The sequence below is a fragment of the Eretmochelys imbricata genome, chromosome 17, assembly GCF_965152235.1.
Source record: "Eretmochelys imbricata isolate rEreImb1 chromosome 17, rEreImb1.hap1, whole genome shotgun sequence".
Lineage (NCBI taxonomy): Eukaryota > Metazoa > Chordata > Testudines > Cheloniidae > Eretmochelys > Eretmochelys imbricata.
Window position 1 is genome coordinate 7,024,838 of NC_135588.1, and position 18,891 is coordinate 7,043,728.

At 40.8% G+C, this 18,891-nt stretch overlaps 1 protein-coding gene across 1 annotated transcript in view; it reads right to left on the reverse strand.

Annotated features, from left to right (window-relative positions):
* Positions 1 to 18,413, reverse strand: part of MYO19 (myosin XIX) — a 29,098-nt gene extending 10,685 nt beyond the window's left edge. The window contains exons 1-14 of the mRNA XM_077836513.1: positions 18,148 to 18,413; positions 14,768 to 14,908; positions 12,538 to 12,682; positions 11,331 to 11,479; positions 10,657 to 10,770; positions 9,796 to 9,928; positions 9,455 to 9,524; positions 8,903 to 9,005; positions 8,559 to 8,655; positions 7,954 to 8,030; positions 7,030 to 7,120; positions 5,128 to 5,299; positions 3,294 to 3,367; positions 3,069 to 3,190 (exon numbers count right to left, since the gene is read on the reverse strand). Coding sequence (XP_077692639.1) covers positions 3,069 to 3,190; positions 3,294 to 3,367; positions 5,128 to 5,299; positions 7,030 to 7,120; positions 7,954 to 8,030; positions 8,559 to 8,655; positions 8,903 to 9,005; positions 9,455 to 9,524; positions 9,796 to 9,928; positions 10,657 to 10,770; positions 11,331 to 11,479; positions 12,538 to 12,682; positions 14,768 to 14,779 — 1,359 coding nt within the window. The 5' untranslated portion in view covers positions 14,780 to 14,908; positions 18,148 to 18,413. The remainder of the gene's footprint in view (positions 1 to 3,068; positions 3,191 to 3,293; positions 3,368 to 5,127; positions 5,300 to 7,029; positions 7,121 to 7,953; positions 8,031 to 8,558; positions 8,656 to 8,902; positions 9,006 to 9,454; positions 9,525 to 9,795; positions 9,929 to 10,656; positions 10,771 to 11,330; positions 11,480 to 12,537; positions 12,683 to 14,767; positions 14,909 to 18,147) is intronic.
* Between the last annotated feature and the right edge of the window lie 478 nt (positions 18,414 to 18,891).

The following is an 18,891-nucleotide window of genomic DNA, read 5'->3' on the forward strand; positions in this document are numbered from 1 at the left end:
AGTTCTGTGTTTGAAAACTAAATTAGATCCAAAAGGAAAAGGATTGTATTGCAGTTAAAAATCAATGTAATTGATTCGAGTACTGCAGTTGTGATGCAGAGTTCAGCATTCTTACAAAACAAAACGGACAAGTGATAAAGCAGAACGAGTTCTCATTTTTGTTAACTTTAAAAGCGTGTGGCAAGTTAAACTTGCTTAGGCAGACTCACGAATGGAACATAAACTCTTTGGCATGCAGCCGTATCAAGAAGGGCAAGAAGTCAAGCAGTGACTTGCAGCTGGCATAAAATGGCTCTGTAAATGGAGATTATGATTTTGTTTCAGTCAGAAGGGGAAAAGTCATTTGCGCACATGCGCAAAACCTGGTTTCCATCTGTACAGATGGTTAACCCCTTGTGTGCTGGCAAGTTGTACACAGTCACCCCAGGAGAGCAGTTTAAGAAAAAAAGTCAGTGGAACACACAAGCGTACAAGATCGTGAATTTCTGGATAACTTACACTCGGGGCCACTTTTGCACTACTATGCTATCTCCTCACTGCCACAAATACTAGATAGCGTTGTATCCTTCAGCTCACTTGAAAGGGCAAAAAGCATAATGGGGATATATGAGTAATAATGGGCTAGAATGCAACAAGTATGTTACAGTAGCAGCCACAAGCCCCAGTGAGGGTTGGGCCCCCGTTGTGCTAGACACTGTACAACTTGGCAAATTTAAACACTTACAGTCTGAAGGTTTATAGGTCTGAAATTTATATTCAGATGCATCAAGATCTAATTAGCAATGAATTTGTTTGTTTCTTGTGATCTAGCCAGTGGTTGCAAAAACAGCTTCGCAAAGTGCAAAGTATTTTCATAAATGTTTGTATGGTTCTAAATTAACTCAAGCCCTTCTTTTCTAGTGGTTGAAATGCAGAGTAGGAAATACTGCTCGTCCTTTCCCAGGGCTATTTCCCCACTCATAACACAGGGCAGACAGTAAGTGTAGGGACAAGGGAATGGCAACTTGGTTTATGAGGAGTACTGCCAAGGCAGAGGGCCCACGCAAAGCATTAGGTATCATTTAAGCCCTTATTACAGGGCCCCGCATGAGCTCTCTGCCCAGGGATGAATTTTGGCCCTCAGGAACTGCCCACAAGACCATTACAGAGCCATGGGTTTAACTCCTGTGTTCCTAACAGGAAAGGGGTGCTGGGGCTGCAATTTCTGAGGAAATCACTGTTCAGACTCCACGTACCTTAAGAGATGCCCAATAAATTCAGCAGCACCAATATGCCCCCTGGATGAGCTCTGAACATTTCAGCAATTCCCAATGTCACCGGACCCTCGGTGACAGCTTTTTAATATGTACGTGGATACACGTTTTATTTCCTCCACAGATGGTCCCCCTCCCTGCAAGGGCCCCATACGACAATCCTTGGTCAAGTATGCCCTGGTCTACTCTAGGGCTTTAGGTAGAATTTAGCAGCATTAAATCGATGTAAACCTGCACCCTCCATATGATGAAGCCCTTTATTTCGACTTAAAGGGCTCTTAAAATCGATTTCCTTACTCCACCCCTGACAAGTGGATTAGCGCTTAAATCGACCTTGCTGGCTCGAATTTGGGGTACTGTGGACACAATTCAACGGTATTGGCCTCCAGGAGCTATCCCAGAGTGCTCCATTGTGACCGCTCTGGACAGCACTCTCAATTCAGATGCACGATTGTTTGCCGTTGCTCTGACGCAGGGAGGGGCGACTGAGGACACGGCTTACAGGATTGGCTTCAGGGAGCTAAAATCAACAAAGGGGGTAGCTTTACATCAAGGAGTATTTCAGGCAGGACTTCATGGAGGGTTCCAATAAGAAATGGTGCACCCAAGTTATTGTTCTTATTGGAACAAGGAGGTTAGCCTGGCCTCTGATTGATACATGGCTAGATTTACCTCGCTGCACCTTCTCTGTGAGTGATTGCAGTGTGACCTAGAGGAATGAGTCCCCTAGACAGGGGAGGGGGGGGAAGCAAATGAGTACAAAACAAATCTGGTCTATTTCTTGTTTTGATCCACTCCATCTATCTTTTACATCTTTGGCTGGCAGCAGACGGTGCAGAAGGACTGCTAGCCATCCTCATCTCTTGCCTGCCCGGCAGAAGATGGTGCAGAAGGACTGCTAGCCATCCTCATCTCTTGCCTGCCCGGCAGAAGATGGTACAGTATGACTGCTAGCAATCCGCATCGCCTGCCTGCTCACCGTAAGACGGTTCAATAGGCCTGACTGCAGGACTAAAGAGAATGGCCAAATTTAGTCCCTGTGCCCATGTCTGCCCAGGCACTCCCAGCCAACGTGGCCAGGAGCACCTCGGACATGACGATGACGGCTACCAGTCGTACTGTACCGTCTGCTGCCAGAAGGCAATGGGTTGCTGCTACTGTGTAGCAATGCCATACCACGTCTGCCAGCACCCAGGAGACATACGGTGACGGTTACCTGAGCGGGCTCCATGCTTGCCGTGGTATGGCGTCTGCACAGGTAATTCAGGAAAAAAGGCGCGAAACGATTGTCTGCCCTTGCTTTCACGGAGGGAGGGAGGGAAGGAAGGGGGGGGGCCTGACGATATGTACCCAGAACCACCCGCGACAATGTTTTAGCCCCATCAGGCATTGGGATCTCAACCCAGAATACCAATGAGCAGCGGAGACTGCGGGAATTGTGGGATAGCTACCCACAGTGCAACGCTCCGGAAGTCGACTCTAGCCTCGGTACTGTGGAAGCGCTCCGCCGAGTTAATGCACTTAGAGCATTTTCTGTGGGGGGACACACACTCGAATATATAAAACCGATTTCTAAAAAAACGACTTCTATAAATTCGACCTTATTCCGTAGTGTAGACATACCCTAAGTAATCCTGACCTACCTGTGCAATGCCCATTATTTCTGTGACAGAGTAAAAATTGCATAATCAGGCCACAAAATAGAGTTTTAGGTTAAAAAACCAAAATCAGTCTTGTAATCAGGAATTTAACAGTATAGTAACGTAGGAATAAATAAAATGGCCTTGTGTTAGACATCTTGTGGAGGGACAGTACCTGTTGTGCCTTCAGATAGCATGCTACAAAGTGCTGTTGTAGTTTCTCATTGGCATAGTTAATACAGAGCTGTTCCAAGTTGTTTTCAGGAAAAGATTCAAAACCATAAACGTCTAACAAACCTGGAGAAATGTGGGAAAATATTTATTTTCTATCAGATCTAGTGTGTTTGGGTCTACAGATTTACTTTCTACTCTTGAATTAAAAAGGGACTAGAAACCATACCTATAAAGTTGGTCCACACAAGAGAATCTGCATAGATGCTTCCATTTATCACTAAAACCAGCCAGTCAAATAATCTGTAAACAACAGAACCCTGATTAGCTGAAAAGATTTATATTTACAGGGTAAGTGATCAGTTGATTTATGTTTTCCAGTGATTTTTTTCTGACTCCGACTGTTACTGCCAATGCCCCAATATTTTATAGCTTCCCACTTTATCTTGGCAGCTAAACTAATTTTTATGAAGTCAGAGGTAGGCCATGACTATTTGAATAAAGTTAAGAGACCTCCTCAAACAAATGAGGAGCCCACACACCCCTGCCACTAATTCACTTAATTGTGTCTAATAAGTTTTGAAGAGCAGAAGACTATACTGTAATATGGGAACACAAGGTCAAGACCCTATTTTACCGTGTGTGTTCCCTTTATTCCCTCTAGTCTCATGGAGTTTGGTGGGAGTTTAGCAGATTAGTACACGTATTTAGGTATTGCTCTGCTCAGCACTGTAACGACTAATTGACTTAGGAGCCTATGGCCCTTTTGAAAATGGCACCTAAAAAACTCCTGTGGACCTAAACCCTTAAGGGCTTGATTCAGTTAAGGACACAGGGCCTTATTCTGCCTTACTTTACATCACGTTGTCTCACTCAAATCAAAGGGAAGTCAGAATGTGAAGGCAGAATTTGATCTAGAGTTTCTTCAAGAAACACAAAAAGAAAAGGAGTACTTGTGGCACTTTTAAATAAATTGGTTAGCCTCTAAGGTGCCACAAGTCTTCCTGTTCTTTTTGCGAATACAGACTAACACGGCTGCTACTCTGAAACCTGTCATTCAAGAAAGGGTTTTCTTTATTTTAAAATCACCTATACCATGTTTTTTATCTTCGACTGAAGTAGCACCAGCAGTGTGGCCCCATTGTGCTAGGAGCTGCACAAATACAAGACCAATTCCCACAAAAAGCTTACAATCCAAGGCCCTAGTCATACAATGAGGTATGTGCTAAGCCCCTTATCTATGCAGAACTTATTGTAGGATCAGGGTCTCGAAGTGGGGAGGAGAGGGAGGGAGAGAGAATATGCACATTTGTTTCTCTAATGTTTATCAGAAGGCAGAATCACATAGGGCTGTCATGGAAGTTGATGAGAAGAAAAAAATTTTCACAGCACTGACCCATGTATTCAAACTATTTTAACTTGGAGATATATCTCTAGTGCTGCATCTAAACAACAACAGTGACTCGTGCAATAAGCAAACTTCTCACAGTAGATATTTGACTTATGTTTTGAAAGCGGGGAGCACTGGCTCAGGGATTCCTAAGCTTTTTCATAATATAAGCCACATTTTAAATGCATTTAAATCCCACTAGTGATTGCACAGACCACTTCTCCTTCCCATTTGTAATTGCATAACATCCATGTAAGCAATTGCTGTATTTGCAAGAGAGAGGGGAAGAGTAGTTGTTTTTCAGTTGTCTTAATGCAATTTCACAGCTGAAACTGAAAAAGCCAGTGCTATAAAACAAGAGTTTGGAAAGTGCTGCCATATTATGCTTTTTTAAAATGTTTATATACATGAAGCTATTAGAAAGTTGAAAATGCTAAAAAATCCTCAAATGTTCAAACATGTAGAAGATAAAACTTAACTGATTAGAAATGTTCTTGAACAGACATCACATGGCAAGCTTTCCAAGGACAAGTACATGTAGTCATGCTACATAGGCTGCAGAGGAATATAGTAGAAATGACTGACTGGACTAGGATAAAACCCTGTTGGTCACATTGACACTTTAACTAAACCTTGTACAGACAGTCAGGGCAACATTGCTGATGGAACTTACTTAGCATAGATAACTTTAGCCAGGCAGTCCCTTCTTGTTTCACATTCTAATCTGGAGCATGGCTTCTTGAAGACTTGTTGCTGTTTTCCAGCAGTTATAGTTCGAATTCTTAGTGTTTCCAGCAGCTCCTCTACAGATACTTTTAGCAAGTTTGCAGTTGTCTTCACAAAACCTTATTCAAAACAGCCAAAAAAGTATCATAGGAATATAATCTGTTTCTTAAAATCTAAGCACCTTCCAGAAATTTAATATATATTAAAAAGTGGCCTTTGGATAGCCCACACTGAAGCTTCTGACTTCATGGAATATGCTCTTTTACTTTTAAGACAGAATGTTGTAAGACTAGCCTCTCATTTTGAATGCCCACTAATTTTACCCGAGTTGCAGGTGCTCAACAATGCCTGTTTAAAAAACACACACCTCTAGGGCTATGTCTACACTGCAATGAAAGCCCAGGGTTAGAACTTGAGTCAGCAGACCCTGGGTTTGTTAACTTAGGGCTTGAGCATCTACACTTATTTTTAGCCCCAGGTTAGGAATTGTTGAACCTCGAGTCCCAACTTGGAGCTCAAGCATCTACACTGCATGATGTGGGCCCACAGTCCAATCACTCATATTCCAGACTTCCTAATGCCCACCCAAAACGTGGCTGCTCTAGCTTTTTGTTCATGGTGCAGTATGGGAAAACTTGACTGTCCAAACTTGACTGTCCAGAGGACAAAGGAAGTTGGCCTGTGGGATTGTGGGACACTTTTGGTGGATTCCCAGAACATGAGTCCAGTAGTGCTGAATCTACACTGCAAAGCAATAGGGCTTGAAGCCCAAGGGGTCTTGGGACCCTGGGTTAGCACGATTTGTGTGTAGACAGAAAGGCTCAAACCTAGCGTCCAAAGTTTGAAACCTGGGCTTAAAATATAGCGTAGACATATCTTCAGTGTCTAAAACTGGCCACCCGAAATTAGGTCACATCTCTTAAAAATATACCCTTGCCTGTTTACTTTGTCATCTCACATAAGCCCCAGCATGCACTGCCCAAAGAGGTCTCTAAATCCACGAAGGGTAGTATACAAACAGTTATTGCTAGGAAAATAAGAAACGTATCTGGCATAGTTAGAGAACTTAACCCTGTCACAGTAGGAGGAGTCAAAATTTCCTAGTGCAACGTATGCAGAAAATGTAAACTACTTAAGACCGTGCTAACTCAAAAAAGCAGCTGAAGTGTACTAGAAATTATTGGGCCCAAATTAAAGCCACTGGAATTTGTCAGAACTTGTGAAACAGAAATATGAAGCCTTCCTGATTAGGCCACTGTTAGTTCCATGGAAAACTGGGGCCATTTAAATTTAGGTCATAGAGATGATCTTTGGATAGAAGGAAAGCAGCTTAGTATATGTTCTCCCTTGTACCTAAGGCTGCAATTTGACAGACTTGCTCAGATTGGAATCTCAAAATGGAATTACAGCCTGAATATTTAAGCACATAGATATATATAAAACCTCCAGTATAGGTCTCTTTGCCTCCAGGGGCCATGTGGTGTAAGTATACGACTAAGAACAAGGATCATGATTCTTCCAACAACTCACTCTGTGCCTTTGTGCAAATCACTCGGTTCCCCTGATCTGAAAGACAGGGATCTCTCACTGGGGTGGGACAATTACATTAGCGTTTGTGCAGCATTCTGATGTTTTATAAAAACAGATAAAAGGAATAATGGAGAGGGTACAATTAACTGACAGTTCTTGTCATTCCTCTCCCCACTTTGGTCTCCTAATGAAAGGAAGAATACAGTATATGAGATTATGTACTTCTGACATCATTAGGTCTTTCTGGTGCCATTATCTTTCAATAGTAGTTACCCAATAGGAAACTAAACACTAAAACTATGCATGTTTGGGGCCTCACCTTTGGCATTATCTTCTGGTTCACAAGGCTGCGATTCATCCACTGAATCAGAGAACTGAATGTTACCAAGGTGTAGAAGTCCTGCTAATATCTGCAACATAAACAGTCATTTGAATTCTGGAGTTCAGATTCACCTATCATTTTTAGAGGCATCTGGGTTCCAAATACCTCAGAAAAACAGCACAGCAGCGGAAACATTTGCGCAAATATGCAAGCCAGAAATCATTTGAAAGACGCTGCTTATATTTTTTTAAGCCACTAATTTAGTTTCTGATCCTGCACTATTCAAGTAAATGAAAATTCTACCATTTATTTCAGTGAGAGCAGAATTGAGCCATTGGAAGTTAACATTTACACTTTAGATAGTATATCCTAACCACAGGTGCTATATTAAGAACTACTATTAGTTTAACATCTGTCTACAAATTACGTTGAACACTGTGGAACAAATACAGTCAACTGCTGAAATGAAGCATTAGAAGCACATCCTCCCTATTGTCCTACCACCCTGCTCTGCTGCTAGCAAGGGCTCGAAATGCAGCTGAACAGATGCCAGGAGTGGGCAGGATCGTCAAAAAGATCTTGGGGAATGCCAGAGGAGAGCCATTTTCCGCACCCACAGACAGAAACGCAGAAGTTGTGGGGACTACTGCAACAATAGCCAAACAGGTTCCACAGTCTTGGGGAGGCAGGGTAGGATTCCTTACCCAGGATTCTCACTTAGGATTTGCTGCTAACAAGTCAAACCCTGCAGTCCTTACTAATGGGAACTTTGCCTAAGAAATCAGTAGGAGATTTGCCTGGTAAGGCAAGGACTGCAGAATTTGGTACTAAGACTGATCACACACCAAACAACCAAATGCATACCAAGATCCTTAGTTTCAAAGATGAGTTTACAGATATTGCAGAGTGTTTTTATCTGACCTTAAAAATATTGTTCTGTGTGGAGCGGTCAATGCCCAAGTGAAACATTGCCTCTCTGGTCACCTCAAAGCAGTCCTCTGGAAAGCCAAACGGGTGTTGTTAAAAAAAAACAAACACATAAACAAGCCACCCAACACCACTCTCATCCCTCCAAAACAGCAGTGTAGACAGGTCAGCTGAAATTTTCAGAGCCTAAGGTGGTGGGGCACCCCTTTGAAAGTACCAGCTGCAAGCACAAGAACATCTGCTTTGCCAAACCAAAGGAGCAGAAGTCATACTACTAATTATACTACTGCCACTGAGTGACTTAATACCGAACCTTTGTGGGCCCCAGAGGTTAGGCAGCAAGTTGTTGAAGCAGCCAGGTATCACACGAGGTTTGTAAACTTAGCCTCAGAGAAATGCCAAGTACAAATTCTTAACAGTGTAAAGTGAAATCTGAACAGAGTCAATGTCAGGCAGGTGGCTTTGTGAAAATGGAACATAAATCCAACGTACCAGAGCCCTAAGTCTCTATAGAGTGATTTTTCTTCCTTAAGACCATACTCCTATGGGCCATTAATATTCTACATACAACAGTCTCAGTTGTCAACTTTAAATCTTACCTTCCAGTGTTCTTTCAGAATTTGGCAGCCAGAAGAAATTGGCACCCTCAGGCAGGTTCCACTCCAGTCTTTCATCCTTTGTGGCACCTTTTGTGATCTTGCAACAAAAAAAGAAGACTACTGAATCCTAATATTGTACGAAACATAAATGGCAGAGTGATGATTCGCAAACTGGGAACATACTTAATGGGATGATAACACAAGGTCCAGAAAACTGAATTAAACCATGAGTAAAAAACTGAACTGTTCTAAACAGGAAGTTGCAAGTAGATCTTCTGCCAGATCTAATGGTTCTATCACTAATGTACTTTAGAAATACCTAGATAAATTAATCTAGTACAAACCTGATAAAAAATATGAAAGTTTCTTTCACGCGGGGCCTGATAAGCAACTCTGGTTTTCTCCAATAGAAATGTTTGGATGGAAGCGCTAGTCAGATGTTGTGATCTAGAGAAATAACAAACATGTTAGTATATGCCCTTAAAAACAGAAGTCCTATGGACAGCCCGTTGTCACACAGCATGCAAGGTGCCCCATATCTTTTAATACTGTTTTAAGCTTCTGGTGTCTTTACTTAATTTAAGAACTCTATCATAGTATCTTTAATAGATTAGCCATGCAAGTGCAGAGTAGTCCATAGGTACAGTCTTCTGGACTGAAAAGCTATCTTTGCAAGATAGATGTCCTATCAGTGTTGACAATGTACTAGGTAAATCCAGGAAACATTAATTCATCCCAATATACCAAGGTATGTTACAAAAAACACTCCATTCCGTGTTCTGTGGAAGACTCGAGACACATGTTTGCAAGAAGAGAAAGTTGTGAAAAAACTTTCAAAAAAACAACACAACAAAAAACCACCACACAGCTTGAGCATTTTACATAATAATTAATACCTGTTTAATTGAAGCTGGATATATTTTCCAAAACGGCTACTGTTGTTATTCCGAAGAGTACATGCATTTCCTGTGAAGTCACCAGGAGCGGGGGGACACAAAGCATAATTATTCTCCAATAATGGGGAACCAAAAAAAAACCAGAGCTTGTTTTAGTCTTCTTCTAGGGACACACAAATATATAGGATGATTTGCATGCTGCTTGAGTATTTCAGAGGTGATTTTTTAAAAGAGTAATAATGCGGAATAGTGAAGGTTTGTATAAAAATTAAAAACGCACAAACTGACAATGTAGTCATGGTTTTGTTTCTCCTTACTATTGACATAAAAAAGGGCTTTACCAAAAGCTTCCATAACAGGGTTGGAGTCCAGCACTCTCTTCTCTATCCTCTCCACTGTTTCATTGCCTTTAGGAGAGGTAGATGATGCAGCAACAGTAGCATAAAATTTCATAAGACATCGGGAAGTCCAAGTCTAAAAAGAGAATCTTGACAATAAGCCTTTGTCTGCTCTCACATTATTAATTAGATGCAAGTCTGACAAGAGCTTTGGCCATGAGAAAACAACATTGTGCACCTAGTTATTATGTTGAGGAAAGTGATTTTTTTTCAAATGCATGAAACAAGCTTACGTGCCTTACTGGACTAGATTCTTGTAAGAAAAATGAAGGTACAGCTATTCGAAAACTATAGCCAGAATTGACAGCTATAGTTCACATACAGCTTTGCTTAAGTGCTTTGCTGAGCAGGGATGGACTGTTGAATCAGGGTCAGAGTTAGAAGCTGAACTCCTCAAATCTTGTGGATGTGTTGATACAATTTAGCGTAAGCCCCACGTGTCAAGTCCTAACAAAGGGCCAAACTCAGCTATCCTTACCTTGATCTCAACAGGAATTTTACTCTATTAAAAACTACAAATATGGTCCAGAGAGCAGTTTTACTGAGCATGGCACATTTGAATTTAACCAGAGTGCATTCCCCTCCCATCTGTCTTCCCACATACTATAATGGCTTACAGTTGCCTGCTGTATTTTGTACCAATTGCATTGTATTTATCTCTTCCTTCTTCAAATTAGAGAGCTAGCTGAAATGCTTTGTACCACATTAAAGTCTCAGAACATGCTAACAATGTCAGAACAGTGGCCTGATTAAAAAGGGGAGGCAAAACAAACAAACAAAAACAAAAAAACATCCTATGCTTACCTTTCCAGCACCACTTTCACCACTAACAATTATAGACTGGTTTATTGGTTCAATCTGGCTTTCAACATTTCTGTAGGTCTGTTCAGCCACAGCAAAGATATGAGGTTTCAACTCCTAACAATAAAGAGTGTGTATGTATGTATATATATATATATAGTTTGAAAAGGAAAACAGTTATGTTTAACACAAAGCAGATTCTATTACTTAATCCTCACTCGCCCAGTGAGGTAGGGAAATAGAACTGAACAGAAGAATTTGGGCCCAGGAAGCAGAAGCAGAAGGATAAACTATGTAACCTAAGGCCGCACAACAAGGATTAGACCTCAGGAGTTTCTGACTAAGCTTCATGCTCAGGTCACTAGAACATACTGTCTCTTCTTCTAGTTGATTGAAGAATTTGAGCACAGAAATATCAATCACATCTTTTCTTCTACATAGAGCTCTATGTTAGGTTCTAAATCTAAAATTTGAGACGCGCACTTAACTATACACTATAGGAATGAACCTGGCAAATAGAAGAGTGCGAGAGGAGAAGGCAAAAATGCACAAGAGCCCTGGCTGAATAAAGCATATAGTTTTGCTAGAAGTGGTTCTAACACAGCTGGTTTATTAGTTCAGATTTGGATGACTTTTCATCTCTTTTGCTTTGTAAGAAGAACAGTCATCACCGTTACCTGAGGTCGAAGTGCAGTGTGGTACTCTTTCATAAGCTCAGGCAAATAGAGGTGACAGATAGGTTGAAATGGATTTACAGCCACAAGACTGCAGCCAGCGTATGTATAAAACACATCTACTGTGTACCTTGCTTGCAGACATTTCAGTACTGAAATAAACATATGTTCTATTAGCAATTATTGGAAACAAATGTATTTTGTTTTCCCCAGTCCTATTTGTATAAGAAATATTTAGGAAATACTATCTTTTCTGCCTATTCACAGATGGATTTAAATCTGATTTTTACAGAGTTTGAGAATAGTCAAATAAGATAATTTCTAGCATGTCTACCATGACTAAATATTCATCTTATAGGTTCATTTCTGGTCTTAAAAACAAAAATTTAAAGAACACCAAATTTGACTAATTAATTTCTTATGCATTCTCATTATAGGTTCCACATACACAGCCCTGGAGATTGAATCATCTATTCATTCACAGAAAAAGGAGAAAGCATTGGAGAATTCTCCACATTGTACCATCAATATGCCTCATCTCAGTCTACAAAGGACCATTTTTAAAGTTAAGTGAAGACTGCAGTTTCCAAGCCTGATTTCAATCCTTGGCTTCTCTGCAAAGACTATTACAGTAAGAGGGCTCTACTGTTTGTGATGGTGTCTTGAGATAAGGAAATCTGTTAATTGAAACTGGACAGAGCACAAAATCCTTTCGCATAGCCATGTAAGAGCCATCCAGTAACAACTGCCAACCGCTACCAATTCAAGGTGTATTTGAACCAGTGACATAGGTGAAAGGTTTTTTGTTTAAATCTTAGTTCCATGTTGCTGAAAGACCGGTGTGGGTTCAAAGCAATGCTAAAGAATATTGATTAAGCCAAGTTTAAAGACTGATCTCAAGTCAACAGAAATCTCTCCATTGATTTCAACAGGCTCTGGATCATGTCTGCAGGTACTATTTTCATGCTAGTATTACAGGGATCAGAATAGCTGACCACAATATATTTTGTATGCAGTATTGTTGTAGCTGTGTTGGTCCCAAGATATTAAAGAGGCAAGGTGGATGAGGGAATATCTTTTAAATATATTGAAGTTGATCCAATAAAAGAGATTGCCTCATCCATCTTGTCACAGTATATGTTGACAGTTATTTGTTATGTGAAGTGAAGTAAGCTTTCAGGAGATGCCCCAGACGGCCACAAACACTGACCTGTTGTTGTGGTTACAGGATTAACTTTGGTAAGGTCATCTAAGAGATGCAATTTATCTTCATCACTCAGAAAAGCTTTAACCTCTTCTTTGAATGAGTCATTAAGCTCATTCTGGATGGCAGGATCTCTCTTTGGGCCATTCACCTGGAAAGCACATGTAAAAGATAACACCTGTAATAGACTCAACACCAGGGTGGACTTTCACCTCTTCAACTGCAGTTTAAAGTCCCTTTCCAGTTTCCAAATAAGACAGATTTGATTTAAGCTCAGTCTTAGCAAGAAACAAATAATTCAGCACATTTTTACTACTGGTCTGACCTCTCTGCCCAGGAAGTATTAAAAAAAAATTATTATATATCTCACTACCGTGGAAGTTGTGTTTCAATCTTTAGACATGCTTTAGAAGGTGTTTATCTGATGCATGAGAGATCGTGAACTAATGACAATTTTTATGGGCTTAATTCATCCCTGGTGTAATTCTGACTCAAGAGGAATGACACCATGGATAAATGTGTCCCTAGATGTATAGTTCTTGATGTTGGCAACTTTGTGATTCTTTAAGAACAAATACACTTACACAGTGGTTCGTGATCAGGGGATTTTGACTCCTCTAAACACCATATATTCAACACAAGATCTGACTCAAGGAAATGGCCTATTAGCCTTAATGGCTGGTGCACAGATCATATTAGTTGTCAGAGGTACTAAGGCTAATGGAGGTTCCCCAGGCTTGCCTTTTTTGGAGCCAAACAGTGCTCCACAACTATGGTTTTGCAATGTGTATATATAGTGCCCATTTGGAGAGGTGAATGGAGAGGTTATGCTATTTTGTCTGCATCAAACCAGAATCTGGCCCTCTACAAATAACTTATTTAAAGGTTTTAATCTGAGCCTCTGGGCTCCAGTGTCCTTGAAAACACTGTTTGGAAGGTCACTTGTTTGTTAAGCGTACATAATGAAAAGCGTAGCCAGTACACACAGGTTTCAGGTGCTGGGTTGTTTTTTTTGGGCAAATGCTGATTTTTGCATTCCTTCCTGCAAGCGTTCTGTCTCCCCCCCCAAATTATGTAACTATCATTAGCATTACAAGTTGACCACGTCTTAACACGCTGTTTTTTGTTTATACCAAAAAGCTGCTGCATACAGTTAGCAAATACAATTTGTTAACTGACCTCAGCAGCATTCAAATGGACAAACAACATCCTCTAGACACCACCTGCACATATGGCTCTGCAGGAATAATATGCAAACTAGAATAATAATTCCTCAAAATTAATATATGCACTTGGGGATCTCCAATTTCTTTCCAGATTGGATATAACTGGATTTAAAGTCATGCACAATTCTATAGCATACGAATAAAAGTTTGCTTACCAGTAAAGTTGAATGAGACGAGAGTAGGTCAGATGTTGACATGAACATGGTTTTCATTATCATACTATGTATGAGCATTAAGGGACCCAATGAGTTCACAGCTGGACATGCTGAACTACACAAAGCCAAATACTGCTCTTCAGATAATACTCGAGTTTTGTTGTTGTTGATTCCCCTATCTGTGGAACAATATGCATTGTTCTCCCCCTGCCCTCTCATCGGTTTACTGTTTAATGTTTACGGTAGATAAATGGTTGCAAACTCCATTGCAGAGCTGGCTGTAATAAGTCCTGGAAAAGGAGGCTTTTTTGCTGGCTTGTATTAGTTAGCCCAACTTCCTTGCATTCACTTTCATCTATTGATATTTATGGCTAAAATCAAAAATATGCAAGAATTGGCTCAACTCTTAAAATCCAGGCAGGAGGAAAAAAAGTGCACATTTTAACAATGTCATTGAAAATTTAATTTGAAGAACGATGATTAAAAAATAGTGATAGTCTATTGTAATCCTGCAATTTCTAGTTGTAGTGGGCTACATCCCTGAATGCAGGCCTACCTAAATTAATGAATTGCCAGTACTCACTAGTCTTACTCATTTTATCAGCCATATATAAAAAACAATCTTTAGTAACACAGATCAAAACCTTAAACTTATCAAATCTAGTGTCGTGATATTACCCAGAGGTTATTCACAAATTTGTGGAGCAGCTTCAGGGCAACAAGGGAGGGGGAAAGAGGAAGAGAATACTTTAACAATCTCCGATTGTGGATTACAAATCAACTGAACCTCAGCCCAGCATTATTTTATGACAGAAAGTTTAAATTAGTGAAGACGGACAATATTGGGGCTTTTACCTGTTTTGGCATATTATTCAGTTGTCTGATGCTGTGTATGGGTGAATTTGTAAAGCTCTAGAAACAGGACTCCTGGGTAGGAGAGTTGATACCGTGAAGGCCTTCAGACTGGTGGACCTTGTTCAAGTCAAAGTGGAGGTCCTAAAAGAAATCAACTTTGTTATTTCAGAAAGAGTAATGCAAACCACATAATTCTGCACTGTTTTCCTGGAGAAGAGACTCAAGCCTGAACTCTAGTACGGATGTAATGTTCTTCTCTAGAGAAGCCAGCCCCACCAGAATAAGGAGTTAGTTAACAATGGAGCTAGCTAGTTTATACATGTTGTTACACTAACAATAAAAATACTTGGTTTGCCCTCAGCCAACCACGTTTAAGCAGCTTGATCTGTAAAGGGATTTAAAAAAAACCAAAAAATTAATACTCCCAACATCTGTGCTCCACCAAGTTCTACTACCAAAGAGGGGGCATAAAATATTTTCAGCCATGGGGTTAAAAGAAGCAAATTGAATGAGTTTTAAGTGTCCTAACTAGGAAACATGCAGAACCAAGAACTACTTGGCTTTAGATGCACTCCTCACTTAGATTTCAAAAGAATTAGCCTCTTAAATACATTTTTATTTAACTACTTAAACTTACGGAGCCTTACTTATAGAGCTATTTCTTTTGGGCTCATTTAGATTCCAAGTGGCCCATTAATCCTGCCCTCCCCTTTGTTGCTTTAATTGGGCCAAATTCATCACGAGTGTAATTTCAGAGGTTCATTGACATACGCTAATGATCAGTTTGGCCCATCATCATCAAATCATTCATCACCAATAGAGCAGTGTCAAATCTAGTCTTGACTATTTCCAGCAAAGGAGATTCCACTATCTGTCCTGGCATCTTGTTCTATTGTCCCAAACTATTCTTACAATTCAGTTTGCACTAATATTTTAACATGTGTTCTCTACAGAAGTGTAGACTTATAGCTACTGTTTGATCACTTCTAATCCATTTCATCCAGCCAGACCACCAGACAAGAGCTTCCCTCAAAGACACCTTTGTACTAAACTAAGTTGCAGGTGCCCTCCTGTCCTTCACCCAAACTTCCCAGTGAACATGAACTTGTTAAGCTCTTAGGATTCCCAGCCAGGTTCAGAATCAAGGTCCTTAAAGTTGCAGAATGCTGTGATACCAGACCAAAGTGTCCTATTTTTAACAAATTCTGTATTTCAGTGCAACTTTCATTATGTGTTTAAGTCTCAGAAGTCCAGGTGAATAACTTGATTGCATTATGCATAACCAATTCTAAAGCATAAGTCATTTTGGCCCAGATCCTCAAAGGTATCTAGACACCTAGCTCCCATTGATTTAAGTAGGAGTTAGGCCCCTCAATGCCTTTGTGGAGCTGGCTTAAGAATGCGGGGTCAACAAATTCAATTCTACTTCCACTGAAAATAACAGGATCTTTGCCCTTTACTTGAGTGGAAGTAGATTCATGACCTAACTGAGTACATTTATTTAGGTGCATCTCCTCTAATTCTCTTTGTACTCACTGAAGGAAGAAAAAAGATTAAATAAAGCTTCTTTAGGAAAATGAGTTGTGTGAACATTTATTTACTGCAAAATCAGCTACTTGGTTTCTCTTGGATTAAGAGGAGTAAAGCATAGTGTAAATTCCTCACAATGAAAATAAAGTTTATCTTCATTCCTGCGGTTACATCAGATAGGAAAAGTTAGTGGGTCTGATAGCATCAGTGATGTCAGAGCATTTCTGGATAGGGTGCGACTCTTGAAAGTTAAAGCAAGACATACTTGCTCATTACTGGCTTTATTCTGCTTCCCCTGAAATCAAAGGGAGTGTTCCTATTTACTTCAATTGAAGTAAGGTTAAGCCATATTTTTTGCTTTCTTATTCTAGCAATGAAAAAGGATTGATTGTCTAGGCTTCAATAACTGTATCCGTCCTACCACACATCCTAGATGGGTGAACTGCCGTGGTTTTAGTTTCATGTAAGTGGTGTTTAAAGATAAGACTTGTTTAATAGTACAGTGATCCTTAATTTGAAAGATCTAGAGAGCAACACGTTATTAACAGTTATGCATGGAACTGTTATACCCCACTCTGCACTTCTCTACCTCCTTCCAATCTTAAAATATGTAAGTGCTTTACAAACTACTGATTTAAATCTTACAAGCTGTTGAAACAGGGCAGGAGAGAACAACTCCAGTTTACAGATATCAAACTAACTGCCCAAGGTCACACAGCAAATCTGTGACAGAACCAAAAATAGAATCCAGATCTGACTCCCAACCCCATATTTTAACTATTAGACTATACTTCCATCCAAGCACAACACCAAAAAAAAAAAAAAGCTTTTCCTGACTACAATGGAGACATCTATTAAAAAGTGATTTTTAAAAAGGGGAGGGAGTTGCATCATCTTCTGCATTGTGTTCAAAGTTATTTGTTTTCTGCCTTCAATTAATCTCTGAAAGAGGTTTTATTTAAAGTTTTCCCTGATTATGTTTCTATTCAAACACACACGATTTAACCTTGACTGAAATTATCTCTTTGCGGTCTAGGAATTCTAGAGTAGGCTTTGCTAGCATCTAGTTTAGTGTTAACCTTCCCATAAGCAAAAGGACATGTAAAATAAGCAGACAACCCCCTCTAATCCAGATTTGCGACCAAAAGACACTTAGGAAGGAAACTCCATTTCTACAGTAAAAAGAACAGGAGTGCTTGTGGCACCTTAGAGACTAACCAATTTATTTGAGCATAAGCTTTTGTGAGCTACAGCTCACTTCATTTCTACAGTGCCTATATAAAGTTAAAGATATAGTTCTGTAGTGCATAAAACAAACTATTTATCTAATCAAACACTTATCTAATCTACAGATGTATGCTGGATGCTTTATAGTAAAACAGTTAGCCTTATTTTTAATTCAAGGCATTATTGCTGATTTTAAATATGATTTTTAGGCTTTCAAGGGCACCCCAATGACCTTCTGAAGTTGAAAACTGTTTTTAAATGCAGTCAGTGAGTGGTTAATTCTGTGGATTGGGCTGAAATAGAAAGAGTTTACACCCTACACATCTAGAAAGGTCTATAGCAGAAAAGCGTAAAACAGAATGGCTATACCACCAATCTCTTCCTGATCTCAGAATGCGTAAAGTGGAGAGGACTGTGTAGAAGTGCAGGGAATAAGGGCGAGTTTGTGCAGCTGGGGGAGAGAATTTGACTCAAACACTCCCATCATTAGAGATAAGGGGCGGGGGAGAAGGAGCAGATCAGATGTTAAACAGGGGAGAGCGCGGGACGTGGGAAAGCGCCGCAAACGTTAAATGGGGGGAGAAGAGCTGGAATAAAATAAATATCCCTAATTTGGGACTCACCCGTTCCGTAGGGCGCGCACATGAGACTGCAACCAGGCAGGCGGGCGGCCGGGAAGGAGAAAGCTGCTGCCGGGGCCGGGCTGGCCAAGGAAGGAGGAGTTGAAGGCGCAAGGGCGGAGGCTGCAGTTTGAATCCGGAGAAGAGCCCGGTCCCACACCCTGGCCGGGCGCCACCCCGCCCGCAAACAGCACCCAGCGGGCCTCTGGAAAGAAAAACGTGACCGCCTTGGCCTTGCCTGCCGAGCCCAGCGCTTCTGCCGGCCGGACCGATTCAACCGCGGCCAGAACCACGTGGCGCCAGGAACACACGTGTCTCTGGTTCCGGCCCTCGCCCTCCCTGCGGTGGGTTTTTTTGAAGCAGGAGGAAGGGGGTGGGAACGTTGCTGGCATCGATCTCTGGAGTAGCGGCTGGTGGGGCTTTATGGCAAATCCAGGGGTGTTGTCCTGAATCTTTAAAAGCAGCCCCTAATGCAGAGATGCTAACAACATTTTCTCCCACTTCCTCCTCCCAAACTTGTATGTGCCTGCATCGGTCATGTACATGCATACGCTAAGGGAGAGGGCATGTGGGTGTTTTGGTTACCACAGGGGCGTGGCAGTGGGGCTTTCTGATTTGCAGTGTCATTTAACTGTGCCTCAGTTTCTCCGTCTGTAAAATGGCAATCTCTGTCCCAGGGAAGGATCATTCGAGAGTCTGAATTCATTAATATTTGCAAAGTGCCTTGATAGAAGTGCTACATAATTT